Source organism: Monomorium pharaonis, chromosome 8, assembly GCF_013373865.1.
Source record: "Monomorium pharaonis isolate MP-MQ-018 chromosome 8, ASM1337386v2, whole genome shotgun sequence".
Classification (NCBI taxonomy): Eukaryota; Metazoa; Arthropoda; class Insecta; order Hymenoptera; family Formicidae; genus Monomorium; species Monomorium pharaonis.
The window spans coordinates 5015208-5034181 of record NC_050474.1 but is presented as its reverse complement, the minus strand read 5'-3'; the positions used below and the strand labels follow the sequence as shown (position 1 = coordinate 5034181).

Here is an 18974-nt window from a genome sequence, read left to right as displayed (position 1 = left end):
CCGCTATGAAAACAGCAGCCCGCTTCGTTTGTCATTAGTGAGCTTATCCGTGCGTTGACCCTAAACTCGAGATCTTTACAAATGTGGCCAAACCTATCGACTTGTCCATTGCCACCAAGCGAGCTTCCGGAATTCGTGCGCGCGCGCGCGCACGCGGGTACCGTTAGATTATATTTCAAGCAGAAGCGAGAAACTCGTTCCGTGTATCGGAACAAAAGCCGCCGCCGTCGTGAATTTAAAATCGTATCAAACGCGCGGGGCATTAACAAGGCCGCTATTAAGGCGCACTCGTCCACGAGAAAATCGCGATGAATGGAAGAGGAGAAGTGGCATAGCGCACGATGAAACCGTAATTAAGAAGCGGAACCCGCCGGCGGAGCAGAGCGCGCGAACTCTTCTCTCTCGTGTGCCCTGTCTCTCTCTCTCTCTCTTTCTTTCTTTCTCTTCGCAGCCACGCTTTCGACGCGCGGATATCCGTTCCACTTACGAGCTTCGAACACGCGGCTTCGATTCGCGCTCGAAATAATGCCGGTTCGGGCGTAAATCAGGCGAGCGATTCGCAAACGAGGCGCGACGCGAGAAAGAGTGTCGCGCGCGACGAAGATATTTTCGCCGCGGATTCACATCTTTCCTTTTCCTCTTCCTCCTCCTACACCAGTCAAACGTTAATCCGGATGAAAAGAGACGCGGGCGAAACACATAAATTCACGCCGAATAGATCGCACCGGAGATTCGCGCCTCCCCCTTCCTCTCCAGCCGCGCGTGCAATTAACGCCCCTTCTTCCCGCTTTGAAATCTTTTTCGCTTTGATGAAGAGACTTGCCGCGACGACGGAGCACAATTGGCAAGCTCTACTTAAGGAACGAAACGCGTCGAGATCTGGTTTTACGAGCGTGCCGTTAAAACAGCTCTCACGAGGGTGCTTTGCGCGTTATAACCGGTCGCCGACGAAAGCTCTCGCGTCTGCCGCTTTTTGTCGGAAACGACGGCGATACGCGCGAGATAAAAGACAGGCGCGTCTCGCGTCTTCCTTGTGGACATTACGACGCCGAAGTTAAGTCCCGGCCGGTCGTATTCTCACCGCGTATCTGACCGGTGGCGAGGCCCTCGTCTTCTTTAGCACGTCGAACGCGATCCGCATGCCAAAGTAAACAGAATTCGGTTTGGCCTCTCGTGAGATACGATGAGGAAACCAAGGAAATAATAACGTCGCTTACGATTCCTCTCTCGGGTCGCGCTCGGTGTCAGCAGAAATCACATTTTTTTTACGTCCCGCCTCGAGAACGGAATTATAACGAGCGGAATAGAGATTTTAATTCTGGACTCTATGTTTCCATTTACTTTTATTGCTTTATTTCTTACTACGCGTTTTATGAGGCGCGTTTTGTGAGAAACGCTATTCTATTAAAACTTTTGAAAAACCTATCACCACGAAAAGATAGTCGGGATAAATAAATTACAATATTTAATAGTCGAAATTACTTCCACGAAAAATTGTTCCTTATTATATTTCTAAAGGAAAAAAGAACCCGTCTTTGTCTCCTCTTGTGACGGAGACTCGTACGAACATGCCAAATCTTCAAGACCATCACGACTCGGTAGTTTCGCGAATATCTTTTCTCGGGAAAGTGAACGCATAGGAGTTTAACTGAATTATTAAACGCGCTGTGCCTCACATCGATCGGTTGACGAGCGCCGCTCACCTCAACCGCGAGCTCCGCCGATTTTCTTTTTTTTTTTTTTATCTTCTCAAAGTCCTATTACGTTTCGGAACATTATGTAGGTCGAGGGTCGCGGCGGCGATAAATTCCCGACGGAAGGTCGAAAGGCCGGAAAGTGAAACCGTAAACCGGTATCGATCCGAAACTCTTTAGAGAATGCCCCGCGCATCTCGTGGTGGCATTTCGAGGCAACGACGGTTACGCGACGACCGAGGTGTACGCAATCGGTCTGGATTTTAATTAATGCGAGGCCCGACGCGACGACGCCGCCACGGAGACCTTATCGGCGCCCTCCTCCACATTTTCGATCTCCCTACGCCCGTTTTATCACCGCAGCGCGCTATCACGTTACACTTCCTACGGACATTCAAGGTCCGTCGATTGCGCGAATTGAATATCGCGCGGCGTGCTACCTGGCGCTTAGTCACCGCAGCCTACTTTTCCCCGCGAAACTCGCCAAAGCGCGGAAACAAAACGAAACACACGTGTACGTACACGCGTTTACCGTACGTGTGTGCGTGCGTGCAATCTCGCAACCGTCCGCGCTCTCCCGCGAAAATAAAGCGCGATTAGTCACTATTCGCCGCTATCTGCGCTCCGCATCTCCTCCCCCACCCTTACTCTTTTGTCTCGTGTACCCACGTGAAGAAAAAAGACGTGCAATCTGATACAATTAAAATCGAGACGCAGCGAGGAGAATGGGAGGAGAACGCCGATCGAAACCTGGGCTTTCTAAACTCGAGCCTCTCCGTCGACTTTTCGAGAAGCCCGAAACGCACTTTTCCCTCACTCACTTTCGCGAAAAAGAGTAAACAACTGCCGACGTGCGCGCAACTCGGACGAACGCGCGATGGGTTTTTTGCCACGGCGACCGAGCGAGGAGAGACACTTGTCGTCGTCGACGTAATCGTCGGGGGACACAATCGTAGCGCCCCGCGCGTCTCGCGGCTTCCGAGCCAGCTAACCTAATAGCCAGCCGCACGCCAAGTGTAACGAGGATTCCACTTTACTTCCGGCGTTCCCACCGCGGAGCGGAGCGCCGTTCCCTCCGACGCACGGCGGAGCGTCGCGTTAACTGCGGGCGCCGATAGAGCCACGCGACGGCGACGATTTACGCGCGCCACGCGCGAGGAAAGAGAGAAAGAGAAAGGAAGAGAGAGAGAGAGAAAAACGTCCGAGAGAGGGCGAGAGAAAGAAAGGGGAGCTTACGCTGAAAATAATCCGACGTCCTCGCCTCCTGGTGATGGTGGCGCGCCGCCTTCCTCACGGCAGCATCGTCGCCGCGACGCCCGGCGTGACGAGAGTTCCCCCGAGAGCCGCGCGGCGAGGGGGACGAGCGACGCGAGTCCGGCGATCGCCGGCAACCGAAAACCGACTCTGTACCCCGTCCGGACGGTCGAACCGGAAAACAAGCGGAAATCGATGTTTCCCCACACACCGGACGCCGGGGGACACCACCTCTCGCGCTCCCGACGACGGCGACGCTCTCGATGCTCGCGTCCAACACTTGAGGCCTTCTCCCGGGTCGGGAGCGCGCGTCCGTCCGCTCGTGGACTCACGCTCGGGACGACTCGTCGCACGCACCGACCGCCACGGCGGTCTTCTACTCGCGAGCACGGAGCGCGCGCGCGGCGGCCCGCATTATCGCCTTATCGCGCCACACGATTTTCGCGTCACCGCGAACTGCCCGTACCCGAGTTGCCCGGTTGCACACGGACGACGACGACGACGACGACGACGACGGGCGACGACGACGACGCGCCTAGCAGACGACATTTTGCCTGGCAGTGCGCGAGCCCGCCCGAGGCGCGCCGGAAACGCCCGATTCCGACCTGGGGGGCGGCTCGGCCGGCCCGCGAATATTCGATTCGAATCCCGCCGCGCCGCCACTCGGACTAGTTCGATCGATATTTCAGAGCCCACCTACGCCGCGAGATTTTCTCTTTTCGAGAGAGGGCTACCGATTGTGCACACAACTTTTTCCCCTACAGAGACATTTCGCTTTTCCCCCAGATCGGAAACGGGAACCGCAAGACATTGCGGGGGAAAAAAATTACGACATATCTTAATGCGTATCATCAATTTTACATTCTATCTCACGATTTATCTAATTATAATTTTGTAGTTTACCTTCGTAACATCGTTTCCCCTTCTCCCAGCGGAAGAAACAAAGTGCACTCCCGTTTAAGTCTATTCACTTACAATTTATTTCGTGCGGCAACGGCAGTTTCTTATCACCGTTCAGCACGTTCTCGTTGAGACACGCTCGCAACATACGCGGATGTACGCCTCAAGTTCCGTCGGTCACGCGAGCATCTCGCGCGCGAGGACTAGTTTCGCAAATTAATATGCCTGTCGCGCGTAACACCGGCGTGCGACGTAACGACCGGCGCGGCCGGCGCGGTGGTTAGCTTTAACCGTGTATAGGCGACTCGCATTTTCACGCGACCTCTCTCGCTCGCGCACTTGACGGCCGTGACGTCACGAGCTACACGGTAGCTGACGGTAGCGCGAGGCAGATCCCCGAAGTGTGTGCATACCGGCGAAATCCTTCGAACCGCGCGCGATCCAAGATTATCCCGTTAATGCCTCCGTCTATCTTAATAAAAATCTGCTCGCGAATACGATCTTAAGATGATTTCGGGATCCGACAAGAAAATCCATATGCAATCATATTTATATTTAGAACCTTTTTTTAGAGCGAGAACAATCCTTCGAGTACCAAACAGAGAAGCTTTTGTTCATAATTGATTCTGATACGAAATTCTTTACTTTCGTTCAAGAGATGAACGTTTGAAAGATTATTAGAATTGTGTGAACTGTGACTAATTTTGGCGCGCAAGTAAGCCTCGCGCAATTAAGATGGCGATCTGCCTAACTACTGTTATGTACAAAAATGATGCCGGGTGCGCGTATAATCGATAGTCAGTTACAGAACATAACGACGCGCCTGATCTGATTGCGTGACGAATAAACTTACGGCAATTGGCCTCGAAAACGAGAGATGCATAAGGATTTTCGACGATTCCGATGGATTCTAACGGATCGTCGTCGCTGCGGATTTTGCGTTGGCGTACAACACGGGCGATCACCTTTTTGTTATCGCGCAAAACGGCATTAGCGAGAATTCCCGAGATCATCGTCATCTCCAGATCGTCGCGCGCGCGCGCGCGAGCTTTACGAAAAGATTTCGGTCGGCGAATTCGGCCGCGAGAAACACAGAGCGATTCGAACGCGACTCCTCACTCCACCATGACACCTACCGTTACTTCCGCGATCGCGATTCGCAAATTCTCGAACGACGCTGCGATTCTCGAAACAGCGCGGCGGACCAATCACGGCAATTAGATTCGGCGCGGGTAAAACGAATCGCGTGAAATTCGAAATACTTAAATAAATATTGGAAAATGATCGATATGTGAATTATTTCATCAACAATATGATTATCAATCGCGAAATTTCTTTAATGGAAAGTGAAGAGATGAATCTCTTTGATATTAATGTCTCTTTTACGAAAATGATAAACATAATCACAAAAGTGCCGAATAATAATCTTGTCGATGCCCGGAGATTAATCAACATTACAAGGTAAGGAGTTCTACAAGCGGAGTTATAATCTATCTAAAGTGTTCTCTCGATGTATGTCATTATCACAATATCGACATAAACGCCAATGTTTATCTCCACTCGAGGAAAACGGTCGGCAATTAGCAAAGACGGCGTTTAGCGGACGTTTAGCCGCGAGGTGCGATACGAACGATTACGAGCGCACCTACGCCTCTTGCATGTTAATATTAATGGAAGACGTGAGATCATTCCTATAAGTGGGGACGTCAGGTTTTCACGTCGTGGCGGCACGGGTTCCCCGATTAACTTCGCTGTCACCAACCGGCAGCCTTCAAAACCTTTTGCCAGGTTGATGTCACCACCTATAATAAAACCGGTGATACTACCGATAAATCTGCCATTTCCTCTGGAGTTGAAACAAGCGCGTTTAGATATATTCGAGAAACGTGTCATTATCATACGGAATACATTATCTCGACGATCGGAGCGACGGCAACCGTCGCTTTTAAACTCATGACGTAACATCGGACCGACCGATATCACGCCGATCTGGATGAAAACGCAAGAAAAAAGAAAATAACATAATTACATAATCGTGTATGTAATAAAATTACAAAGGTCGAGTTGAATACATTATGCTACACATATATTATACAATGACTAGTTTCTATTTGCAGCCGACCGAGATAATTATTGTTAAGTGTTTACGTTATCAGCGGCGCCTCTTGTGATATATTAGAAATGAAATTAGATTTATTTTACACTTTTATCGGAGATTGATTTCTAAGCATTAACTAAACGTGCTGAATCCTGACGGTTTTCAGCGCCTCTTTAACTTTCTTGTTATCAGTACTGGACTTTCCGGTGACTTTCCAAACGAGTTCCAAGTTCTCGCGGGTCGCATTGATCTCTTTTTGCAGTCGTCCGATCGTTTCCTCCTTTTGCTTCAGCAGATGCTTGAAGCGTTGCAGCTCGCGGTGGTACTCGTCCTTCATCCGGTGAACTCCGAGTTGCTGCACCTTCATATTTTTCTCCGCCAGTGCTAACTGCTGCTTGGCGCCTTCGTGTACGATCTGACAATAATAAACAATTGTATTAGAAAAATCAAGAGAAAATCATGTATTTTTTCTTTGTACATACCTTTAATTGATCCTTTAAGTGACCCACTCGTTGAGTGATAGTATCGCCAAGAAAATGAATACTTGCGTTCTCATTTTCCGTTTCGTGTAAAAGTGCAACTAACTTGTCCCGTTCGGCGGCCATTCTCTCATATTCACTGAACAACTCTTCGCAGTACAGTGTAGTTTTCCTTAACTGCTTCTTAAAAGAATCCCGAGATATTTGCATAGAATGCGCGATCTTTTGAAAATGCTCCAGCTTTCGCTGCATACGTCTAAAAAGAAAAAAAAACGAAATAAATCATTTAAATTGCAATTACAGTTTATAATTTGCTACGTATTAATAGAAAACTTACTTCAAACGCTTCTCAAAGCTTTTGTTCAATGTTTTCAATTGATTTCTCTCTATTGTAACTACATCTAGTTGAGTTTTGTTTTGGCCGCAGGACTCGTCCAATTCCTTAATGCGAGCGGACAGTTTTTCCTTTTCAGTTTCATACTGGCGCTTCAATTTCTCAAACAATTCTCGGCATTCTTCGACTGCGGCGTTATGTACATGAATAGGCATTGTTTTGGTGTTATCGTTTTGCAACTTTTCATATTCCTTGTAAAGAACATCGTATTTCCCTTGAAGATTACTCAATTCAGTCTTGGAAGCGAGATATTCTTCGTGAAGTCTGTTATTGTCAAACGACATCGCCTCGACCTTCTGCTCGTACAACGAATGGATCTCGTGTATCTTTTGCTTCTGATGTGCGGTCTGTCGCGTGTAACACTCGTTCAATTCCTTGAGCAAGTCCGCGTCCTCGGATATCATCTTGATCTCATCCGCGTACTTGGTGCACTGAAAAAGTTTTCACTACAATAATTTGTAAAGCATACAACGATTCTCTTTTACAAACGGAATACCTGTGATTTCAATTTCTCAATTTCATTCTGCATACATTCATTCTCCACGACGACTTCCTTGCATCGGGCACTAAAACTGGTGATATCCTCCTCGTACTTATTTACAAGCTCTTGTTTCTCCGTTAGGCTCTCCTGATAGGCGTCTAAAAGTGGGCCCAACGCGTGTGTATTCACCGAACCCCATGACTCCGATAATGTTTTGATGTCGTCCACTGGTCTCTTAGAGTCTAGTATGTCATTAATATTTTTCGATAGGACACTTAGTCCAGATTCCTTTAATTTATCCTGATATCTTTCAAGTTCCGCATTCAATCGATATATCACGTTCTTGAGAAGCAATACATCTTCATTTAGCTGAACATTTTCAGCTTTGCATCTCTGGTTAAATGTCAGAAGACTGGAATTGGTCTTCTCTACTTTTTGTAAAGCTTCTGTAAATTTCTTGTGATGCGTATGCAATTGATGGTATTCTGCTTCGCGTTCCCCCAAAAGAGCATTTACTTTTTCATATTCTTGTTGCAGGCTGTCGTGATTTTTCAACAATTTGTGGTACTTGTTGCTAATTTTTGATATCAAAGAATCCTTTTCCTGCAGTTCAGCAACAATCTCTGAAGTTTTATAAGATATTTTTTTGATTGATTTTTTAGTAACAAGTATTACTTATATATAAGGAATAAATATTACTAGTAAAAACTTACCAGGACTTACGTTTGAATCTTCCAATTTCATCGTTAACATTCGATTTTCTTCAATTAATTTATCAATCTTCTTTTGAACGCTGTGCTTGCCACTCCTCTTAGGCAATGCGACACCGTTGCCGTTTCCACTTTTATCCGCCGACTCCTCGAGTTCCCCGTTGACTCTCGAGTGACGTCTGGTTCTATGAAAACGTCTGCATCGTAGTGGCTTATGCACAGGTTCCAAGTCATTTTCTCCAATTGAAATCTTACGACTGCTGCGCTACGATTACACAATGAGATCAAATGTAAGTGGAAAAAGCAAAGAATATCAGAATACACCTGCTTGTCTCCGCGAAGAGAGACGGCGCAAAGGAACGTTAGGAACGCGACTTACTTTTTCTTTCGTGTGCTTATCGGCACTGTGGTCGCGATTTGGCATCGCCCGCGGCTGCTCTGAAGGCAAACACGTTGCAGACAGCTGGAGAAAATTTTAAACAGCCATCTGCACATGCGAATCTAACGTTATCTGAGTACACGTGACGTTTCGGATCGCATCGACTCAGGGCAGCTTCGAGGTTCGAGCCTCGAGGGAAGCTTACAGTTTGTTTGTTTGTTTTCATCACAGCCATGACTCCGACCGCCATGGCAACCAGCGACGACTGACAGTTGCAGGTTGCAGACAGCAGCGTGGCTGACCGGCGTCGGTCGGATGTCGGTAAACACGAGCTCTGCGCAATTGTCTTCTGCTTTTATCGCTAGATAACGCTGAATGTAAGTAAACTTGGTAGTTTTCGGCTCGCTCGTTAGATGGCAGCAAATGCGAGTTTTTTGATCGGTTTCAAGTTGACAGAAATGATCGCGCGAATCAATGAAAGCCTGTGGCACACATGTGCGCGCGTATGCATATTTCATTCAAGTTCATTCAACGTGGGGCCTCCACTGAAAGCATATCGCAGAGGACAAGTAGAAAGAGAGAGAGAAAATTGCCATTTATAATAAAATTGCTCTCCAACTACGCTTACACATATGTTCGGTTTATTCTTGCACAAACTTGCAGTTGAAAAATTTCTGTTAAACATAACACATGTCGCACGTTCTAGACGGTCCACAAAAATTTTTCTGTTAATTTGACAACATATGTTAAATAGCAACCTAAATATTGTGTTATATTTTAACATAAAGATGAATTAAATTTTTTCGAATTTGTATACATTTTAGAATTTTTCATAAGATCACCTAGAAATTTCTTTTAGAGAGAAAATTCTACAGATTTTTTTTACGAGTTGAAAACTTTTCTAAAGTGTTGAAAAAATTTATAACTTTTCTAGAATTCTTTATAAATATAAATGTTGAAATATTATAAAAGTTCAACTTTCTTGTTTTATTATTAAAAAAAACTTATAAAGTTTGAAGTATCTTGAGGTATTTTTTTCAGAAATCTTCGTAGATATTAAAATATGAAAGATTCTTAAAAATATTATGAGATATTATAAAGTTTCATAACATCTTCTGTGAAGTGTAGATCGAAACAATGAAATGTAAAAGAAGTGTTAACGCTTCTTTTACATTTCATTGTCTCAATTTACGTTTCACAGAAGTTTCGTTAATGTTTCTATTATTCTCCCTTTACATTTGACTTGCTCCCTTTACACTTTCACATATATTTTCACCACGGAAACTTTTTCACCAGGATTGTGATCCATTATTTCGTCGAACGCATCAAGTATTTTCAGATTTTCAGCATTAACAAGAGTACAAAGAAGTTTTAGATTGCAATATCGATGTGAGACTGATTCGTTTATTGACTTCAGCAAAAAGCATAACTCATTCCTGTCTAACATGTCTCTATACATTTGCTTGGACTTGCGATATATGATGACAACCGCAATGCGGTTCTTTACAGACGACAACCTATTTTCTGAGTTAATCGTAATGTTACTTTATTGCACAGCGATTTGGTAGCAAATCTTATTTCGATTGCCAAAGAGACATGTCTACCGCTACACAAATTAAGAGGATAGCAGAATAGGAAATACACATGTACGTTTTAGAGGAAACCATCTTGGTTGCGCAATACCGTCGGCGACAACTGTCATCGCAATAATTTATTCCTGAAATACTCTTAAGCAATATTACTTGGTCGCAACATTTTAATTATTATTATTATAATTCCGAGATAATTTCAACGCGCGAATACTTTTAATATCTATCTTGTTTTAGGCGAGATTAAAATTGTTGATTAAAAATATTATTTTAGGCAATATATAAAATCCTTGTATGATGTTCTTAATGCAAACTAAATGTAACGATAAATTAAAAAAATATTACAGTTGGATTACTCGTGCTGAAGCTTTCGGTCTGTTTTATAATGTCAAATGGCTTGTTACATGAAAGCTGCAACTATACACAATATTTAAAACCTGGTATGATCCATTACGTGTACAATTCCGACTATCCTAATGTTTCCAACGGCCGACAACATTGCAAGTGGATTGCGAAAAGTGATTATCGCGTTAGATTAACGTGCAATAGTTTCAACATTCCGTGGGTAAGAAATTCGTATACTGTAAAAATCGAACATGATTATTGAAAAGTTATTTATTGCCACAATCTTCGATTTATATCCACAAAAAGAATAATTAAATTTTCTGAGCTTCGAGTCGTTAAAGCAACGTTTAAAAGTAATTATTTGTTATTAATTATAATTAAAAATAATGGAAAAATAATTTTTACAACGATATTTATAATGTATATTCTTTTGTAGAATTTTAGATGCGCCCTGGATAAACTAACTGTACATGTGAATGATTCCGCGTTTCAATCTTACTGCGGCAACGAGACATTTAGCATAGAATCGACAGGAGAGTTCATGACCATTGAATTATCAACGTCATTCTGGTCGTCGGGAGTCAAGTTCCTGTGCGAACTGCAAGCGATCGACGAAATAGAGAACGACAATTGCAGATGCGGATGGAAAAAGTCGGTATGTACTAAATAAAATTGGACTATGAAAGGAATTCGAGGTGCATGTTCTTACGTAGAAGAATTTCTATAAATTTTTTGTCCTGAATTTTTGTAATTATTCGTTCGCAGACGAAAATAGTGGGAGGTCTGGAAACTGGCGTGAATGAATACCCCATGATGGCTGGTCTCGTTGATTCTCTTCAAAAAGATGTGTATTGCGGAGCGACTATCATATCCAAAAAACACGTATTGACTGCCGCACATTGCTTAACCGATAAAGACACAAGTAGCGTAGGCGTACTTGTAGGAGATCACGATCTCAGCACGGGTAAAAATAAGTTTCTTCAAGGACCTTTCTTCAAGAGCCAGTTTTCTTTAGAAAAAAGTAGTTTCACTTTTCTAAATTGATCTTTATTATTATCTTAAAATTTAAAAGAAGTAAATTTAAATTTCTAAGGAATTAAACTGTGAAATATATCATACAGACATTTGATAAAACATGTTTCTCTTTAGCGCTTGTCTTAATGGTATAACTGAAATTTAATAAATGTTCCAGGTGCAGATACAAATGCCTCGCATCTCCTCACTGTGTCCAAATTTGACATATATCCTCTTTATAACAGCGAAACCTTAGAAAATGACATAGCTATAGTAATGGTAAATTCTGTCATAAGTTTCAGCGAGGAGGTCGGACCGGTTTGCCTTCCGTTTCAACATCAGTATGATTCCTTTGCAGGAAGTTATGTGGATTTATTGGGTGAGACATTATTATTATATCACAATTATTGCCTGTGATAATTTAACTTAGTTGTTTAAAAAACACTATAAGTTTTAATAATTTTTTTTATAATGACGTCAAGCTTTTAAGGGTTTGATTTAATCGAAACAGGCTGGGGAACGACACAATTCGGAGGAACAAAGTCAAAAACGTTACAAAAAGGCACTGTAGCCGTGATCACGTACCGTGAGTGCCGTCGACAGTATCCAAATGTTTCATACAGTCAGTTATGCACTTACGAGAAGGGGAAGGACGCGTGTCAGGTAACGTAGAAAATCCTACAAAAGTTATTACAGAAGAAAAACGCACATTCGTATCTACAATTTTTACCACAGTTCGATAGCGGCGGTCCCGCTCTTTGGCAGAATCCTGCGACGAAGCGAGAAGTTCTCGTGGGTGTCATCAGTTTCGGATTCGGTTGCGCCAATGATAAACCAGGAATTAACACGCGTGTCGGCATATTCATGGATTGGATCTTGTATGCAACGCCGGGTAAGTGCATAAAGTGTACAACGCATCGTGTAGGCGTCATTGTCTCATTGAGAGACCGTATTCATCTTATAATGCTTATTTATATCTTTTTACAGAAATCAATTACTGCAAGTCCGAGTAAGAAGTTTGTAAATAGAAATGTACAAATTTATTTACAATCAATTGTTTTTAGATATTTCCATTATTGCACGCTATTTATATTGTGATATACTTTCATACAGACAATATTTTTTATTCAATTATTTTATTTTTATGTAATTAAGTAAGTCAAATATTATACAATCCAAAAGTATTAACTTTTGTATTGTATAATATTTAACTTACATAATAATTAATTTATGAATTATCAAAATGCTAAAATGCTAAAATTAATATCGATCTAGAGTACATAATTAATAATTAATAACAAACGGATGCGTGTCAAAAATCTTTGAGCAAATATAAACAACAATGTATTTTAATGTGTGTACATATACAAGATGTTCCAAAATAATTGAATTTACCCACTGGAACTACTATATGTAAATTGTGCCCGATGATTGAAATACCATCATTATTTCGTTCGCGAGATACTTGTACACACTTATAAGAACTTTGATTGTCCTTAATGGGGATTTCTATGGTGTAGAAGGATCAACATTGACGGATCGTAAACAAAGTCTCATTATTAATAAATTCCTGAATGAGGATGTGACGTGAGACCGTCTATGGGAGGGAATGGTCTATGGTAAGCGTCCACTTACACCGACCAATGTAGTAGTATCACATCAACTTGCCATGGCGCGGTATGTACTGAAGATTTATATCGTGCTCTCTTACTCCGAGAGGTACAGAAATAAAATGTATAAAAATAAAAAAATACGATATTCGGATAAAATTGCAAGGAACGGTCGAAGAGTGTCGATTTTTTGCCGTAAAAACCAATTCGTGTAAGTAGTTATGTCACTTTGTTTTACTTATATATATATATGTGTCAGCATGAGTAATACTTATATCTTGCTATTAAAATATACTGTTGTATTAATGTTACATCAAATGTCCTCGCGTAGCAAATTTTTTATGAAAACGTATATCAGTATTGGTAAATATGACACTCTGATAAAAACTGCAGACTGCACGATTTTTTTTTCTATGGAAAACGATTCAAGTAAACTGTTATCATTTCATTTTACTTACTTATATCAAGATGAATAATATTTATCTTTCCAATATGTATTTAGAAGTACGTACTGTATCGACATTATATCAAGTGTCCTCGCGAAGCAAATCTTTTCCGAACGTAATATTGATAATAATAGTTTCATGATCATGGCATTTATTAAACAAATTGATTTCTTCGATATATATTGCAATAATGCATCCTTGACATAGTCGTTGACCCAATGATAGTACGCAAATAGATGTATTCGTCTCATTGCGACGGAACTCTAATATCAAAAATTGTTCACAAGAAAATATTTTTCGTCTACAGAAAGAGTTCGGTATTTTGTCCAATCAGAGGGATCATTAACAAAATTAATTTTGTTTTAGAATAGAAAATTAAATAATTGAAATGAAATAATTGAATCTTATATTTCACATATACTTACAAACTTGATGAAAATTTAATTATTAACATTTTCTCTTTCTTATTATCTCTTTTATTAAAAAAAATTTTGAACACAATCAAGATGTGATATTCAATGTCAGATACCGAATATTTCGTCGTGAGAACTTGGTGAAATAGGACCGTTACCGGTTTGGGATCCGCATAATCCACGTTTATTTCCCAAGGGACGCGGTACCATTCAGAATAATAGTACAAAAATGCTTCAGACCGACGCGCAGAAAGAAGTTGAATGACCATTGTTGTAAGGACAGACGTGTATTAGCATGCAGTGCTAGATGGATAGTAAAGGTACGAACGTAGCTACCCATGTCATTATTTCGCGCGAGAAAGACGTGCACGGTGAAAGACGAAATCGGCAATCTATTCACTACTTGAGTTCTTCACTCCCGATGCGTGTTTCAATTTTCACGGTGCACGATGGTAAAAGATGAAGCAGAACTTTCGTAAACAGGAAGAGAGATCATGGGTATCCTGTGCGTCACTCGTGGTGCGACCACCATCGTTCGGTTCATCGCATTTAGCACGGTGCATTGAACAGCAAGGACATGTATTGCTCATTATGTGCACGCGTCGTTATGCATTGTATAACGTTGTTTCAAACAGTTTCTTTATTTCCAACTATTTGAATTATTTACAGCAATAGCGGACGCTGTTGGAGTCTATACAACATAATTATTGACGTAAAAGTAGAGAACGTCATTAGACGGAATGTGTAACGTATGCTGTGTAAAGGATAAATAGGCAGCATCATTATTTCATTACAAGTATAAAGTTAAAAATAAAAGTTTACAAAAAATATACATAATGCAGATTGCATCTTATTATCTTATTTACCGTAAAAACTTTAAGATTTTATTTAAGAATTTAGTGAACTTTAATTTTAAAATATACATATCTGTGGAAATATATTTTCTCCATGTAGGTCTGACGTATTATAACAGAAAAGACGTTTCCGTTAAAGTATTTAATAATTTCATTAGATATAAATTTGAAAATGTTATTAAACCACTAAATAATGAATTAATTATGTAGGACTCTCAACGTGGTTGTTAAAATATCAAAACTTTTGGCAGCATTGCTCATCATGCTTGAGTGTCCTATATGATTATTTTAGTCTAACAAAATTATTTTTAGATCTGTATCTATAGCTAATTTTTTAGGTATAATACATTTAGTAAAACCGTTCTCGTGTATATTTCTTATATAATACACTGCCATGTAGATTATTATATAATCTACTATCTAATAAGACTTTTCGATATTTCTTCGTTAGTACTTTGAGTCTATTCGAACTGATTTGTAGACGGAAAATTATTTCCAAGGTTTACACGATATTATGCAAGCGCTGCTCGCGACACTGCTGCGCCATAATCGGCGTAGGTGTATGGATAGAAAAGAAAGATGGACAATATATTTTCTACACAGATTTTTCTACACGGCACAACATTTAATGTTCAAAGAAGCACAACTAAGCGGATTTTCTGGAACGTTTTCTAAAATATTCCTTTCAAACATTTTGCATCTCTACTAAAGTAGCTTCAACAGCATATACGTCCTACGCGAAGATCGAAGTTTACTAGGCGCGGACGACCCAAGGGAGAACGTCGCAAGGGCTTTATTATTGTCGTGCATCTGACACGGTTATGAGTGTACCAATGTTACTCGATGCAAATGCAGGTAAACGGTAATGTACGGAGCGGCGGATAGTAAAGAACTCGAGAACAAGGTCGAAAGGTTACGCGATCGCTTATGTAATCCGGCGAAGCTACTGACTGACCCACCTCTATGTACATGCATACGTATGCACATTACGTCTATGTATAGCGAGCTCGGGCAAATCCCGCAAAACGTTTTGTCTGCATCTTCTATAAGGTGCTATAGCATCGAATGACGTCACGGAGTGAACGCGCGACCGTCTTTAGTCACCGACGTCACGAGCTTGCCAAAAATCCGAAGTATCTTGTGCCAAGAGAAAATAAAGGGTAAATATCTTTTTAATGACAAGGTATGCGAGAATACGTGGGAAATACGTGGGAAATTTGACATTTAAAAGAAATGTGGCAATAAATAGAAATAGCGGAAAGGGTGAATTTATTTCGTTCTCAACCCCCGCGTTCGATTTATTTCGAGATATATTTAGAAATACGTAAACTTGAGTTTGCCAAGGACTTCGGCTAAGCAATGATCACAGCGAAAATTGCTTTCTTTTCGTCAATCAAAGGGGTTGGTGAAGTGGATTGGAGGATTACGATGATGTTGGGATATTCAGGAGGCCTAGTTAAGATGCTTTCGGATCGAAGCGGTTACGACGAAAACGAGTGACACCGCGCAGTGAGAGAGGCTGCGCGGTCGCCGAACGTGTCTCTCTACTACCCCTTTGTGGAACAACAATCCGATCGATGACGTCGGTTTGTAAGTTTAAATCCCTCCGGAGGAGACCCGCGAATTTCGAAACGTCGAAACGTGCGTCACTGAAACGTAAGCGAGGATAGGAAAACATTTTCATCATCGTGGAGTGCTAAAGGATCAATAGAAATGCGCACACAGAACAATTAGCGAAATGAAGAGTCATGACGCAGATCGGCGGACAACAGGTTTATCTGAAAACCTACATTGACGCAATTCCCCGTCATCCCCCAGCGGTCTTTATTGAGGAGAGCAGACACATTTATCATTCGCTCTATTAACGATTGATAAGAATTGATCGGGGCGCTTGATTAATTTTCACCGAAGTACAGCGCGTATAATCGAACGTGTAATCGAACAAGTTATTACGTCCGCACAGTAACTGAAATTTGTATATTTTGTGGAAAAGGGATCGCATCTGAAAAATCTGAGGCGTCTCAAATCATATTTCTACCCCATTATATGCGACCCGTTGCCTCTTCTGCTCGATAATATAATAAGATAACAACGCTCGCGCTACCCGGCTCTTCACCGCTTAAAAGGGGTCGGTCGGTCGGTCGGCGTATGCGCGTACGTACACAATTACCACGGCCAATCGGGGGACCGGACCACCGGTAGAACGAACCTTCGCCGTACGTATTGTACAGACGTCGATGTCGCTCCAGAGGTTCCCGTTCCGTAGGTCGGCGTTCCCTCCGCGCACGTCGTCGCGCACCAGCGTCGGCTCAGTCCGATATCGACGTTCGTACGAGGCGCATATTCATACCGAGCCAACACACACGCCAGCACACACGGTGCGAAATTTTACGCGGGCTCCCCCGTTCGCCGCTCTTCTCGCATTTCCTGCTGACGGAACGTAAAGCAAACGAGGCGCAAAAACGGGGAAACAGACGCCTGGTGCCGACGACGCGGTGGAGTGGAGGCGCGGTACATATACATGGGTACCAAATGCCTCGGAAGTCTCGCTCTTCAACGACACACGCGCGTCCGCAGCGACGTCAGTCCGACCCGTCCGAAGATAAATAATAAACTCGCCGATAATAACTTTTCCGAGACCTTGTACCGAATCTGAAACAACGACGACGACGACGACGACGACAACGACGACGACGGCGACGGCGGCGGTGACCACGACGACGACGAGAGGCGCGACGCTGGCGTCGGCGACTACGTCTTCCTCGCGCGCAGAGTCGAACCGAGGGAGACCAATTATGATGCTCGACTCGTGACTTCCAACTACATCGATCCGGCAGCGACTTAAAAGGAATCCGACTCTGATAAACCAGAAGGACTGCTGACGCTGATTTTGACCGAGGCTGAAGAGGCACCCGGGCTCTAAGGAGGAACACCCTCTGTGAAAATCGAGCTGCTTTAAACGTTCGAACATCGTGTCACCGGCGCTCCGAGAATCCAGAAGTTAGAGCCTCTCGTCCCTCTTTCTTTTTCATCCCTCGCTCACCCTATCTCCGTCTCTCTCTGTCTGCCTGTCTTTCTCTCTTGTCTCCTCTTCTCTCTAACGCTCACCCTCATTTCGGCATCTCGCTTCCGCGCGGAGGATCGATCGATATTTCGCCCCGACGGCGACTATTAACGACACGCGTACTTTCATTCGACCCCTCTTTCTCTCTCTTACACACACACACACACACACACACACACACACACACACACACACACACACACACACACACACACACACACACACACACACACACACACACACACACACACACACACACACACACACCCCGTTTTTAACCCCGCGATTTGCTTCCGAACGTAACGTTAGGTGCGCCAACCCATCGTCACTTCCTCTTCCATTAATGTCAGAGTGCGCGTGCACTGAAACCTCGCGTATTTTCCAAACCGTCGATACTCTTTGACAGCGAGAATTATAACACGTGACCCAGACGACGGAGACCCGTTTTCCCTCCGTAACGTCGCGTCGGCCGGCGCTCGATTTTTATCGGGCCACCTACGTGCCGCCCACCCCGTTTCGCGGATCCTATGACGTATCCTTCCTCGTACCTCGCACCCTTACCATCCTGCCTCAGCCCGTTTCTACGCGGCCGCATGTGCGTCCGCAGACAGTCAATAAGGAGTACCGTTTGGACACCCACGTATCAGAAAGAAAGACGAACAGAACTCGGATAAGAGACCACTGTTCTCACCGAAGGGAAGGGGTGTACGCTTAATACTATTAAGAAACGAAATTGTTGCCGGTCGCTCTTCGAGAAGGGAAAGGCCGATCTCCAGTATTTTTTTCGGACGCGATAGTGCGGACGCTGTTGACATTACGATAAATAAATAGTGAAGATAATTACTGTTACTACTGTTATTGTTATTGTTATTAACATTATTGTTATCCCCGGTTATTGCTGTGCGCCCGCTGCCCATCCGCTCGCGCTGAAGTCGATGAACAGCGTGGCGGCAGTGGTCGTGCCGGTGGTGGTGGTGGTGGTGGTGGCGGTGACAGTGTGGTATCGGTGAGGGGTTCGTAAGCTCACGGACGTAAAGATACGTGTGTTTTTGCCAAGTCGTATCGATAATTGAAGGGGAAGGAGACCCCGGAGGATTCTCGTGTATACACGGAGGAAAGGAAATAAACGGACGGCAGGAAGTGGAAAAGTGGCACGTGGGGGTCGCGGACGAGCTTGGCAAACAAACACGAAGAGTGTGCTAAAGATCTCAATTAAGTACGCCACCCGTCTGGAGGAGAGAGTGATCGAT

The 18974-nt window shown here is 43.3% G+C and overlaps 4 protein-coding genes across 30 annotated transcripts in view; 1 reads left to right on the top strand and 3 right to left on the bottom strand.

Moving 5' to 3' along the window:
• LOC105829416 (microtubule-actin cross-linking factor 1) overlaps positions 1–4791 on the bottom strand; it is a 99771-nt gene extending 94980 nt beyond the window's left edge. For 21 of the 25 annotated variants that reach the window (XM_036290444.1, XM_036290455.1, XM_036290459.1 and 18 more), the window contains exon 1: positions 2931–3815. The gene's annotated coding sequence lies outside the window, so the exon portion shown is untranslated. Of the gene's footprint in view, positions 1–2930; positions 3817–3851; positions 4333–4701 lie in introns of those variants that run through there. The other 4 variants (XM_036290446.1, XM_036290445.1, XM_028189952.2 and 1 more) reach the window with 4 other exon arrangements.
• A 171-nt stretch (positions 4792–4962) lies between these two features.
• LOC105829422 (venom serine protease 34) lies at positions 4963–18494 on the top strand. 3 transcript variants are annotated; one of them, XM_036290470.1, is made up of 8 exons: positions 4963–5309; positions 10326–10543; positions 10760–10978; positions 11089–11287; positions 11516–11716; positions 11849–12000; positions 12073–12229; positions 12325–17274. In XM_036290470.1, the coding sequence occupies exons 2-8, from the start codon at positions 10364–10366 to the stop codon at positions 12348–12350; spliced, it is 1134 nt and encodes a 377-aa protein (XP_036146363.1). In that variant the 5' UTR covers positions 4963–5309; positions 10326–10363; the 3' UTR covers positions 12351–17274. The 3 variants fall into 3 exon arrangements, with proteins under 3 accessions (XP_036146363.1, XP_028045765.1, XP_036146362.1); XM_036290469.1 differs by lacking the exon at positions 4963–5309 and adding an exon at positions 9473–10035 and having other exon boundaries at positions 12325–18494; XM_028189964.2 differs by lacking the exon at positions 10326–10543.
• LOC105829420 (centrosomal protein of 89 kDa) lies at positions 6083–7223 on the bottom strand. The gene is made up of 3 exons (XM_028190191.1): positions 6763–7223; positions 6429–6681; positions 6083–6361 (listed from the first exon to the last, which is right to left on the bottom strand). Exons 1-3 carry the CDS (start codon positions 7221–7223, stop codon positions 6083–6085), a joined length of 993 nt encoding a protein of 330 aa, XP_028045992.1.
• LOC114253717 (protein Cep89 homolog) lies at positions 7125–9132 on the bottom strand. Its single transcript, XM_028189965.2, has 4 exons — positions 8390–9132; positions 8014–8270; positions 7316–7923; positions 7125–7265 (listed from the first exon to the last, which is right to left on the bottom strand). The coding sequence occupies exons 1-4, from the start codon at positions 8503–8505 to the stop codon at positions 7263–7265; spliced, it is 984 nt and encodes a 327-aa protein (XP_028045766.1). The 5' UTR covers positions 8506–9132; the 3' UTR covers positions 7125–7262.
• Positions 18495–18974: the final 480 nt, after the last annotated feature.

Bases quoted from the DNA above. Each gene is read 5' to 3' on its own strand.
- LOC105829420 (XM_028190191.1), bottom strand. From the start codon at position 7,223: ATGATATCCGAGGACGCGGACTTGCTCAAGGAATTGAACGAGTGTTAC. The intron at 6,682-6,762 runs GTAAGTTTTCTA...TTTTCTTTTTAG, and splicing joins AGCTTTGAGAAGCGTTTGAA to ACGTATGCAGCGAAAGCTGG. The intron at 6,362-6,428 runs GTATGTACAAAG...TATTATTGTCAG, and splicing joins ACTTAAAGGATCAATTAAAG to ATCGTACACGAAGGCGCCAA.
- LOC114253717 (XM_028189965.2), bottom strand. From the start codon at position 8,505: ATGTGCAGATGGCTGTTTAAAATTTTCTCCAGCTGTCTGCAACGTGTT. The intron at 8,271-8,389 runs GTAAGTCGCGTT...ATCGTAGCGCAG, and splicing joins ATAAGCACACGAAAGAAAAA to CAGTCGTAAGATTTCAATTG. The intron at 7,924-8,013 runs GTAAGTTTTTAC...ATAAAACTTCAG, and splicing joins AGATTCAAACGTAAGTCCTG to AGATTGTTGCTGAACTGCAG.
- LOC105829422 (XM_036290469.1), top strand. From the start codon at position 10,364: ATGTCAAATGGCTTGTTACATGAAAGCTGCAACTATACACAATATTTA. The intron at 10,544-10,759 runs GTAAGAAATTCG...ATTCTTTTGTAG, and splicing joins ATAGTTTCAACATTCCGTGG to AATTTTAGATGCGCCCTGGA. The intron at 12,001-12,072 runs GTAACGTAGAAA...TTTTTACCACAG, and splicing joins AGGGGAAGGACGCGTGTCAG to TTCGATAGCGGCGGTCCCGC.